The sequence below is a fragment of the Gigantopelta aegis genome, chromosome 3 (genome assembly GCF_016097555.1).
Source record: "Gigantopelta aegis isolate Gae_Host chromosome 3, Gae_host_genome, whole genome shotgun sequence".
In the NCBI taxonomy this organism is placed as follows: Eukaryota; Metazoa; Mollusca; class Gastropoda; order Neomphalida; family Peltospiridae; genus Gigantopelta; species Gigantopelta aegis.
In genome coordinates this window covers 91051596-91064761 of record NC_054701.1, presented here as the reverse complement: position 1 = coordinate 91064761, position 13166 = coordinate 91051596, and the positions used below count along the sequence as shown (strand labels likewise).

The 13166-nt window shown below is 34.4% G+C and overlaps 1 protein-coding gene across 1 annotated transcript in view; it reads left to right on the top strand.

The window, feature by feature from the left end:
• The window catches only part of LOC121366834 (serine/threonine-protein kinase TBK1-like), a 37491-nt gene extending 25730 nt beyond the window's left edge, over positions 1–11761 (top strand). Inside the window, exons 12-18 of the mRNA XM_041491122.1 lie at positions 95–201; positions 2819–2935; positions 4675–4776; positions 5700–5796; positions 6761–6840; positions 9660–9722; positions 11185–11761. Of these exons, the coding sequence (XP_041347056.1) occupies positions 95–201; positions 2819–2935; positions 4675–4776; positions 5700–5796; positions 6761–6840; positions 9660–9722; positions 11185–11239 (621 nt within the window). The 3' untranslated portion in view covers positions 11240–11761. The remainder of the gene's footprint in view (positions 1–94; positions 202–2818; positions 2936–4674; positions 4777–5699; positions 5797–6760; positions 6841–9659; positions 9723–11184) is intronic.
• Positions 11762–13166: the final 1405 nt, after the last annotated feature.

The window sequence follows — 13166 nt, the reverse complement described above, 5'->3', positions numbered from 1 at the left end:
AGGTCATCATAAAATCTAGCTGAAATAATCATACCCACCTTGGATCATATTTTTAAGATGTACTTAGTAGCTTTATGTTGTGTGTGTGTTTTAGATACGCAGGGAACTGGACATGTACAGTGATGGCTGTGAACAGAAGTTCTTTGGAAGTCAGGACGGGAGTCTGGAAGAAAACAGCTGGTGTTTTGAAAGTGGAACATGGTTAGTCACAGTCTTTATAATTACAAACCCTTGAAACTACACTACTGGTGATGTATAATGTGTTTTAGGCATCAAACTGCTGGTCTGCATATCTTGCATATTATCCAACTGATTTTATTTATTAATCTAAAACACAAATTTCATGAACATCGTATTCCTACTGACAATTGTCTACTAGGACATGCAATCTATAATGACTAAAAAAATATAAAGTTTAAGTGGACTGGAATTTTCAGTAGTTTTCTTCAGATATGAATTCAGTAAAGTGCACTTACTTGAATCGCGTCAGTGGGCCCATTGGGCTGTTTCTCATTCCAGCTAGTGCACCACGACTGGTATGTGCTATCCTGTCTATGGGATATTGCGTAAAAAAATCCCTTGCTACTAGTGGAAAAATGTAGCGGTTTTCCTGTAAGACTGTCAAAATTACCATATGTTTGACATCCAATAGCCGATGATTAATAAATTAATGTGCTCTAGTAGTGCTGTTAAACAAAACAAACAAACAAAATCATTAAAGTATGATTATTGTTTGGTGATCCATTGTGAAAGGTTTTAGGGGTTTTTATTAATTAATTTACAAATAATATACAGTGAAAGCCCTCTAAACCGGACACTGGTGGGACTAAGTGAAAAGCCTGGTTTTAAGTGCTATCCAGAGGTTCGGTTCTATATTTGTATTTAAAAAGGGACTGTGAAAAATATTAGTTTTTGAGGAAATTCCACTTTACTGCGGGTCCGGGTTTAAAGGAGAGGACAATTAAGGCATTTGGCCTGGTATGCATATTCAACGATATATAATGCACATTATTGCTTAATATCAACACGTATAATTGTATACTTAATTAATAAAACGGTTAAATGTGACAACTATTATATATAACAGACGCAGCCATTTTGTACCATCTCAGTGAGTACGCCCTCTGGCGAGCTGGTGGTTACGTAATACTTAGCGCGTCACATCAGGAATGAGCCTTAGAACTAGAGAAACACAATCTACCTGGTTTTTGCGGGATGATAAATAGTCATACATTGCAATGTTCTGTAATAATACACATCCCAGTAAGCCAATAGTAAGTATATCCAGCACTATATATATTATTTTTCAATACAAAATAAAATACCATTGTCAAAGTGGCTACACAACAAGTCGAAACAATTAAAAAAAAATTTCCCATGCATTAACCTACGTACTGAAATGATACACGGAGTGTTTTCTTAGTTAATTGGTCTATGCTGTTAGTTGCTTCTACCTGTGATTTCTGATTGGCAGGTGTGTATTTGATTGGTAACCAGACGAGCCAATTAATTGACGCTGTCTAGACACAAAAATACATACCGGTATTGTGGAATATTACCTGTCGCCCCTAAAATTGTAATGGACATGGTTTATTACTGTAAATAGTTCTGTAAAACTATTGATTAAGTAGACTTTTCCATCTACAACCACAGAACTGACCAATTACGTAGTCCCAAAGAAAAGAAAATTATCACTTGGGTATCGTGGGTTGTCGTTTTTGCTCCAATGTAGCATATCAATAGGCGTAATAGTGTACATTTTTCCTTTGGATTATTAAACAGAGAAAAATACTATAACCCCATTTTGTTCCGTTAATGCAACTTGAAATATATTTAGTTAAATAGTTTATTATATTATTACGTCATTTATGCTATTTTACAAGTCAGGTTGATCAAAGAGAAGCGCCTTGTCGAAAATTACTGCTTTTGTTTACACTGTACATACAGGAGACGTCATTTCACCCCAAGCTATCCCACCGGACGTCACAAAAACGAAACAAAATGGCTGCCCCCAGTTAGCAGGAATAATCATGTTTTTTTATTAACTTTAAAATTACGCGTTTTTCATTTGCTAAAGTGTCAGTATGTGTTGGTGGTCCGGGTATGCATCTTACCAACACATAGGGCTCTTGTTGGAGTTGACCCTACCTTTAATGGATTTTACTGAATTAGTGAAGGAAATTACCAACTACACTGCCACTCTGATTTTGCTTATTACTGCAAACGTTTTATTTCAGATGGTTATCACAGACACTTGTCAATGTGAAATATTTATTAGTTTATCAAAAATGTAATCTCAGTTATTATATGACTGTGTAATTAAATAGGGGCAGGACATAACCCAGTGGTAACGCGCTCAATTGATGCTAGATCGCTGGGCCCATTGGGCTGTTGTTCATTCTGGCCAATGCTCCACAACTGGTGTAACAAAGGCTTTGGTATGTGCATATAAAAGATCCCTTGTTGCTAATGGAAAAGAGTACCCATGAAGTGGTGGCAGCAGATTTTTTGTCTCATTATCTGAGTGGTCCTTAACCATGTGTCCAAGACTATATAACTGTAATTAGAATGTGTTAAGGGTCTCGTTAAATATAAGTTTTCTTCCTGGTGTTTTGGTAACTAAATCTGCAAGGTTTGTTTCACAATTACTATTGTATGCCTGGCGGAACTGCTGCAGTGAGTTTCCTGTCCATACAAGATTTTGTGGCAGATGGATGCAGTAAAAAAGTAAAAATCACCCCATTGTAAATTGTGGCACAGTCCCCACACGAAAACTGAGATAGCAGTGAAAGTGAAAATTGCTCTGTTCTGTTTGTAGTGTCAGTAAGTTTGCCCGGTGGCTGGATATCGCCAAGTCTCTGTGTAGCCAGTTCAGTGACCGCAGGAAGAAAAGGCGTGTTTCCAGTCTCGACGAAAGAATGACCATCGTCGAAAAGTACGTCAAAATATTACAAACATAGACCCAGTTTGTCTGTCATCTATTGTTTTGTGTACACTCCTTGTCACTTAGGATTCACGTCTCTGTCCAATGATTATTTCTCGGCTTGAGACAAATTCTCTCCAAATCACCAGAATCTGGTTAGGAATTACAATCTGTATAATTTGTTATAGTCCAAAGTTATCTCCCATATACATTATTTGTACTATTACATCTAGTATGGTACATGATTATGGTGATTTCTTCTTAGGTCATTTTATGCTTTATCTGAAGATGGCCTCAGACCACAATTAATTTCGCTATATGTTTCTATATAGCCTTAGTGGCTATAACATTTTTATTAATATCAGCAGGCCCGTGAAGTTTTGTATGTACCTTTGCCTGCATGGGGGACACATACCCTGAAAAGGACAACCCCTGTTGTCCAGCTCTTTCTCCCAGCATATTGGTTTAAACAGACACACCCTCTAAACCAGGCCGGAGTACACCCATTTTACACAAAAAGCACTACTTTTGCATGGGCCGGAATTACCACAAACAAGTCTTCAATGTCAGCAAGTTACACATGTTTACAAACTACATGCTATCCCCTGTCACTTCAGTCAAACAGTTGCCACTTCATAGCTGTCTGCCATGAAATAATCACAGTCAAACAGCAGACTACTTGCGCAGTGAAACTTCCGGATTTTGGACAACCAAATGGGAAGATAACTGTAATCTGAGGCCAGATGCATCTCATAGATGTTTTAATTTAGAGTTATTCCCCTTACATATAATTATTGTATATTATGTGGTGGTTTAAACAATATTTATTCCCAATAATAATGCTGGTTGTGGATTGGTCAACAGGCAAAATGCCTATATCAAGGCCTCTCCCTATAGTTTGAAAATGTAATTCAGGTTTACATAAGATGGCAGACAATTGGTCAATTCCATGATTATGTGCACTTCATGCATGGTGTATGATACCCTGGTTTGTGTGTGTCATGAGTATGCTGTTGTACATGAACTTGATTTGATTTGATTTAACTTATTCCATGGTGTATGATACCCTGGTTTGTGTGTGTCATGAGTATGCTGTTGTACATGAACTTGATTTGATTTGATTTAACTTATTGCATGGTGTATGATACCCTAGTTTGTGTGTGTCATGAGTATGCTATTGTATTGTACATGAACTTGATTTGATTTGATTTAACTTATTCCATGGTGTATGATACCCTGGTTTGTGTGTGTCATGAGTACCGGTATGATATTGTATTGTACATGAACATGATTTGATTTGATTTAACTTATTGCATGGTGTATGATTCCCTGGTTTGTGTGTGTCATGAATATGCTGTTGTACATGAACTTGATTTGATTTGATTTAACTTATTGCATGGTGTATGATACCCTGGTTTGTGTGTGTCATGAGTATGCTGTTGTACATGAACTTGATTTGATTTGATTTAACTTATTTCATGGAGTATGATACCCTGGTTTGTGTGTGTGTCATGAGTATGCTATTGTACATGAACTTGATCTGATTTGATTTAACTTATTTCATGGTGTATGATACCCTGGTTTGTGTGTGTCATGAGTATGCTATTGTATTGTACTTGAACTTGATTTGATTTGATTTAACTTATTTCATGGTGTATGATACCCTGGTTTGTGTGTGTGTCATGAGTATGCTATTGTACATGAACTTGATCTGATTTGATTTCACCGTGTATGATATGTTGTGCTACCAGGAAACAGATGAAGGAGCTGATGGCCAAGTGTGTGTCTCACTGGACCGATCACTGCTACAGCAAGACAAAGTTCCTTCTTGACAGTTTCCATGTGTGGACAAGGTCAGTGACTCGTACTCAGTCAACGGCTTATGTTACGGAGATGAACATTTTCTCAATTTAAGGGAATTCTGGGATTATAATCATCTGAACAATGTTTCCAGGTTTTTCATTGTTAGTCAAACATTTTCCATCCAAAATTTATGATCTGGGCTCGTGCTTATAAAACTCCAGACTCAATCTCTAATGACGTCACACGCATACAATTTGTATGGCATTGTCATGATTACTGTCTCAGACTCTATTAGAGTCTCGAGTCTAGACTCTAAAAGTTTTATAAACACCAGCCCTGGTTTTAGCCGATTCTTTGTGTTCATTCTAAATGGGGGCCACCTGTTTAGGCCATTGCACAACTCTAACCCTAGGGTTAAATTCAGGATCCAATGACCAGTATTAAAATTTCCAGATTTTTGTTTTCATGTTTCTTACATATAGATCATTTAGACAGTGTTATGGTTTTGGCCATGTGTTTTATATAGTATGATAATCAAGTTATAATATTCAGTTGGAGTAAATGGAACATGAGGTAACTTTTGGTACAAAATCATGTTTATAGCTTTAAGCTTCGTTTCATCTAACTGCATTGGTAAATGTATTTCATTGTTAAACAGTTAAAAAGCTCATTAAAAAGTCAAACAAAAACAACTGTAATTTTAATTTTGCTATATCTTGTTTGAGGCTTGAGTTTGGATACAGATTTTCTGATTTCAGTCGAAAAAATGCTAATAATATTGTGACCTAGCTTAAACCATGCATGCCTGTTTTGCTCTTATTGGCTTATATCACACTGTTTTATTAGAATAGTAAGCATATTTCTTCTACAGTCCACCTTTATTTACATGACTTGTAACCATATATTACTTCTTGACATTTAAAAATATTTTGACTCTTTATGTTGTCATCTGGTTTGTGTTGATTATTATCAGACACTATTCTGAGGCGGAGGCTAGCTTGGAGAAAACCGAGGACCATCTTGAAAATGCTAAGACTTTGGTTATACAGCTGGCAAGTCAGGTCATTTCAGTGAGTGACAGTTTGTACTACAATCCTTCTGTACAGAATATAATATAATACAATGTACTTTTTTTATTTAATACAATATTTCTGTATATATAGAGGATTCATCACAAGTGTTTTTTAATATGGAGAATATCAATCCAGTCAATATTAATCGGTATTTGTTGAGGCTCTGCCAAGACAAATACCAATTAATAAGATGAGGTTGATATTTTATATGTTAAAAAACATGAGTAGTGAATTATATTTATCCTATAACACTTCTAAAATAACATTTTAATTTGATATTTAGTAAATCAAAGTTTTGAAGTCGCCTCACCGGTATTATGATGTCATCGCAATTAGCACAAATGTAGTTTGACCTCACACACTTCAACTAAATCTCATGAAAACATTACACTCAGGTATACAAGTCTTGTTGGCAGTAAACAAATGACCCATTGACAGCAAAACATTAACCAAGTTAATAATGGTAAATATCAAATGGGTTTATGACGTGGATATTATGGGTAAGTTATAGGATAATGGTAAATATCAAATGGGTTTATGACGTGGATATTATGGGTAAGTTATAGGATAATGGTAAATATCAAATGGGTTTATGATGTGGATATTATGGGTAAGTTATAGGATAATGGTAAATATCAAATGGGTTTATGACGTGGATATTATGGGTAAGTTATAGGATAATGGTAAATATCAAATGGGTTTATGATGTGGATATTATGGGCAAGTTATAGGATAATGGTAAATATCAAATGGGTTTATGATGTGGATATTATGGGCAAGTTATAGGATAAAAGATACTACAGCCCTGTTATGATGGCTGTAATGTATAAACTTTATTAACGTGTTGACATCCAGTGAAGGTTGAGGCACATCCATCCCACACGTGGTCTATGCCAGGGCCAGTGGCTGGGCATGGGACAGAGATGTATACAATGAAATATCCTTGTTGTCTTGTTCACAGAAATCACCAAATGATGAATCCATATCATCACAGAAGTCTGTCTCCAGGAGAAACCAGGAAGCAAAGTCTATCGATTTGATGTGAGTTCAGTTATCAGTATCCTAATCAATTTTAATAGATCTTACACCTACAATGGTGAACAGCAACAGATGTCAGTCTATGTATATACATTTTAGCAATCCCTGATCTTGTATGAACCGGCCTCGGTGGCGTAGTGGTTAAGCCATCGGACTACAGGCTGGTAGGTACAGGGTTCGCAGCCCGGTACCAGCTCCAACCCAGAGCGAGTTCTTAAGGGCTTAATGGGTAGGTGTAAGGCCACTACACCCTCTTCTCTCTCACTAACCACTAACAAACTAACAACTAACCCACTGTCCTGGACAGGCAGCCCAGATAGCTGAGGTGTGTGCCCAGGACAGCGTGCTTGAACCTTAATTGGATATAAGCACGAAAATAAGTTGAAATCAATTTTGTATGTAAATCATAAAATATTAGCAATTTTATATTTTAGGGAAATCCAAATAAGTGATATGTTAGGGACATAAAACTAGCAAGGTCATATCAGAAAGTAAAAAAATAAAAAGCTTAAGTTGTAGGATAAGCTGAAACAGTATGATGATAGATTTGGACATGATGCAGCTTACAGACAACTTACATTTAGTCGTAAATTGCAGTACTGTTGTTTGCTATCCTTTTGTTTTAATCAGTAACATGTAACCATTGTTTTGTGTTCAGTTAATCATCGACAAAAAAACAATGGCACAAAAGTTATTCAGAACAGTCTGCTGTACATATCTTTAAATTTAGCATCATGAAATATTAGCATCTTTTATGGCCTTGCTAAATTCACTAACATTTTATACTGGCTAACATTTCCTGATTTCCATTACTACATCTCCCACATATATATATCTAGGTGATCATATTAGTTTGCTGTCATGGATTTATAGAGGATATAATTTAAACATGTGTTGTCAGACAAGGTACAGCTTTCTGTAGACAAAAATTATACACCAGAATAAAAGACTCGATGAATAAATACCGAAACTCTTCATTTGTTTCATGCTATATATACACACCAGAATAAAGACTCCGTGAATAAATACCGAAACTCTTCATTTGTTTCATGCTATATATAAACACCAGAATAAAGACTCAGTGAATAAATACCGAAACTCTTCATTTGTTTCATGCTATATATAAACACCAGAATAAAGACTCCGTGAATAAATACCGAAACTCTTCATTTGTTTCATGCTATATATAAACACCAGAATAAAGACTCAGTGAATAAATACCGAAACTCTTCATTTGTTTCATGCTATATATAAACACCAGAATAAAGACTCAGTGAATAAATACCGAAACTCTTCATTTGTTTCATGCTATATATAAACACCAGAATAAAAGACTCGATGAATAAATACCGAAACTCTTCATTTGTTTCATGCTATATATAAACACCAGAATAAAGACTCGGTGAATAAATACCGAAACTCTTCATTTGTTTCATGCTATATATAAACACCAGAATAAAGACTCGGTGAATAAATACCGAAACTCTTCATTTGTTTCATGCTATATATAAACACCAGAATAAAGACTCGATGAATAAATACCGAAACTCTTCATTTGTTTCATGCTATATATAAACACCAGAATAAAAGACTCGATGAATAAATACCGAAACTCTTCATTTGTTTCATGCTATATATAAACACCAGAATAAAAGACTCAGTGAATAAATACCGAAACTCTTCATTTGTTTCATGCTATATATAAACACCAGAATAAAGACTCAGTGAATAAATACCGAAACTCTTCATTTGTTTCATGCTATATAAACACCAGAATAAAGACTCGATGAATAAATACCGAAACTCTTCATTTGTTTCATGCTATATAAACACCAGAATAAAGACTCGCTGAATAAATACCGAAACTCTTCATTTGTTTCATGCTATATATAAACACCAGAATAAAGACTCAGTGAATAAATACCGAAACTCTTCATTTGTTTCATGCTATATATAAACACCAGAATAAAAGACTCGATGAATAAATACCGAAACTCTTCATTTGTTTCATGCTATATATAAACACCAGAATAAAAGACTCGATGAATAAATACCGAAACTCTTCATTTGTTTCATGCTATATATAAACACCAGAATAAAAGACTTGATGAATAAATACCGAAACTCTTCATTTGTTTCATGCTATATATAAACACCAGAATAAAGACTCAGTGAATAAATACCGAAACTTCATTTGTTTCATGCTATATATAAACACCAGAATAAAAGACTCGATGAATAAATACCGAAACTCTTCATTTGTTTTATGCTATATATAAACACCAGAATAAAGACTCAGTGAATAAATACCGAAACTCTTCATTTGTTTCATGCTATATATAAACACCAGAATAAAGACTCAGTGAATAAATACCGAAACTCTTCATTTGTTTCATGCTATATATAAACACCAGAATAAAGACTTCGTGAATAAATACCGAAACTCTTCATTTGTTTCATGCTATATAAACACCAGAATAAAGACTCGATGAATAAATACCGAAACTCTTCATTTGTTTCATGCTATATATAAACACCAGAATAAAGACTCAGTGAATAAATACAGAAACTCTTCATTTGTTTCATGCTATATATAAACACCAGAATAAAAGACTCGATGAATAAATACCGAAACTCTTCATTTGTTTCATGCTATATATAAACACCAGAATAAAGACTCAGTGAATAAATACAGAAACTCTTCATTTGTTTCATGCTATATATAAACAGTTTAATATGAAACATGCATTTGGTTTTGTTGCCAATGTAATGTTTTATACTGAACATCTATTTACAAATGTATGTTTGTTGATTTGTTGTAGTGTGAACAAGTTGATACAGGAAACAAAAGATTCCAAAGAAGCAGCTCGGTCTATGAGAGAGAGGTATGTACAAGTGAAGATACTAAATGAAATTCTGTTGTATGAATTAGTTTTCAGTTTTGAGGCACATTTACCAATCTCTTTGGATGAAGGATATCAGAATATTTGTTTATAATTCAGTTTGTATTAAATCCGTTCTAGAGACAGTTTTGCAGGTATAGATATCACTGGATAGAATACCTGCTGCATACCAAGTTTAGACTTGCATATTGACAAAAGCAACATGAAGTTTTAAGTATATTTTCAGAGTTCGACAAATCCGCTAGCCCGACGCCCATGGCTAGTGGTTTTTAAGTTCGGGCTAGTGAGAAACACAAAACCACTAGCCCTGTGGGCTAGTGGTTTCCACCCCCCCTCCTTATCGCTCGATCGTGGTTTTTTGTTTGGTTTTTTCCTTTTTCTCTCGGAGGAAATTTCGTTTAATAAATTTGATTTTGACGTTTGTTATCGAATAATATCAACAACGCAATCAGTATATAATAATAATCCACTTGAACTAGGTCTGCAAACTGCATTAACATGCTATCTCTACATCGCCACATGCATTGTTTACTTTTCCCTTTCAAGTTTCTGGCACAGGAAATAAGTCTAATGACATGCATGTTTTGATTGGTTGGACACGTCATGTGGTAGTTAATCTCGCACATATCTTTTAGGCTAAGAACTTGGAAATCACCAATCGCGACGACAGGTTAATCTCAGTCAAGTAAACCCCAGTCATGCTTTGAATTTCAGTGTTTGTTTTATTTACCTATTGTTTTCTAATTTAACACTTTGCTGACATGTGGTTATCGGCAATCAGGAAAACAAGTTACTTTAATGGTAACCGCACAAGCAATGACTCTGCTTGGTCTGATATCGGTCTGACTCGGGATAATGTCCTGTATTTGAGCAATTGGCATCACCGTTCCTGGCGACATAAATAGTAGGGCCCTAATACTCACTACCGAATACACTGAACCATCTATTACCATGTGTCACACTGTTGTACCCTCATTTAAATTTAATTATTTTGATAGTGGGTTTAGATATCAACCATGAGTTTGCTCAATTATTTTTCCCCTGGGGGAGGGCAAAAGCGAAAACGTAATATTGACGATGGATCACACTTCACAAAAAACAAATGTACAACACGACAAAAAACTGAAAGTTACAACATGATTTAAGTGTTTGTTTTATTTTACTGTTATACTCGTAAATGTGTAATGTTACAAAAATTATATAAAAATCCAGTTATAATTGATTAGGAATTTGGGCTAGTGCTTTATCTTGGTGGGCTAGTGGTTTTCACAAACTCACTAGCCCTGTGGCTAGTGACTTTTCAAAATATTTGTCATACTCTGATATTTTCATCTTCTAGCACTTTAAAAATAAATGATGTCATTAAGAAATAAAGACATAATACAGTATGATCTTGATCCTCTGTAGTTTGGGGACATCTTCATGACAATTGCTTTTCTTTCAGCTTGGACAGTTTGACAGAAGAGTTCGAAAACCTTGAAGTATTTAACGCAAATTAAACCAGTTGATACAACTGACACCATTTGATGGAAGTGACTGTTACACCATGTGACACAAACAACTTACAACCAACTTTACTGTTATTTCATGGAGTACTTGTGAAGTACTTTTGAAGTACATGTGAAGCACATTAACTATATTGTGATAAACATAGCTACTCGTATTTAAATTTTCTTATACTTTTTGTTAGTCTTTTTATTTGTTTGCAACAGTATAGGTTGTATATAATTATGAATTCAACATATTGATTTATTTGTATATTATTTTTATATAACTGTTATTTCTATGGAAGTTGTTGGAGTATAACAATTGTTATTAGCACATCACAGATTAATTTTTATTTTATTTATTGTATCTAATGACTCTAAATGTATGTACGTATCTGTATTTACCAGATGTCATAATAATCTTGTATTTTGACACTAAAATATGTCAAAATGTAAAAGTGCTGTGCCAGACCATACACTAAAATATGTCAAAATGTAAAAGTGCTGTGCCAGACCATACACTAAAATATGTCAAAATGTAAAAGTGCTGTGCCAGACCATACACTAAAATATGTCAAAATGTAAAAGTGCTGTGCCAGACCATACACTAAAATATGTCAAATTCCACAATTAAGAGCTTTCTTAAAGGGACATACCCTAGTTTTTAAACACTGAGGAATATTTTTCACTATTATAGCCATTTATGATCACTGAAATCAAACATTACTTATATTTTGTTTAGATTATCCATTTCCATATAACCGAAGTGTTTCTGGTTATCGTGGTGTTTCTAATACCACAAAATGCATTTTTCATATTTTTATATGTATATCTAACTAGTTACCTTTACATCAACAACACTGATCACCATTGTCATCATGTTATTCACGTAGACCCGTCATATGTATATCTAACTAGTTACCTTTACATCAACAGCACGTGTTCACCAGTGTCATCACGTTACATCCGTGGACCCTTCATATGTATATCTAACTAGTTACCTTTACATCAACAGCACGTGTTCACCAGTGTCATCACGTTATATCCGTGGACCCTTCATATGTATATCTAACTAGTTACCTTTACATCAACAGCACGTGTTCACCAGTGTCATCACGTTATATCCGTGGACCCGTCATATGTATATCTAACTAGTTACCTTTACATCAACAGCACGTGTTCACCAGTGTCATCACGTTATATCCGTGGACCCGTCATATGTATATCTGTATATATGTATGATATGAGAATGTACTTTGTTATAAATATAAACATGTTTGAGGTCTACAATTTTAATATGTAAATTTATGGTGTCAAATTTAAAAAAATATATATATATATATATATTTGGGTTTTTTTGAGAGGAATTCCTCTTATGTCAATATGCAGACGACACAACCTTTATTCTAGATGGATCTCCCAAATCCCTTGAGAATACCTTAAAAATCCTTGATGTGTATGCTAATGCTTCTGGTTTGAAGATAAACTATTCGAAATCGAAAGTCATTTGGATAGGCAGTAAAAAGTTCTCAAGAGAGGTTTATCATCAAGTAAGATAGAAATTAGAATGGGGTGCAGAACATTTTGAATTGTTAGGAATAAAATTTTCAGTTGACGTGAAACAAATTACTACAATTAATTTTGAAATAAAAATTAATGAAATAAAAAATTTAATAAAACTTTGGACAACAAGAAAACTGACTGTGTTCAGTAGAATAGTTGTTTTAAAATCCTTAATTATTCCCAAATTAACACACTTACTAATTTCACTGCCTAACCCACCAGACAAAATGATAAAACAAATAGATAAAATGTTTTTAACTTTATCTGGCAAAATAAAACGCGAAGTTTTAACTCAGTTACTCAAATGGTGGCCTTAAACTGCTCAATATTTTGAATTTTATGATAGCTTTAAAATTCACCTGGATTAGCAGACTAT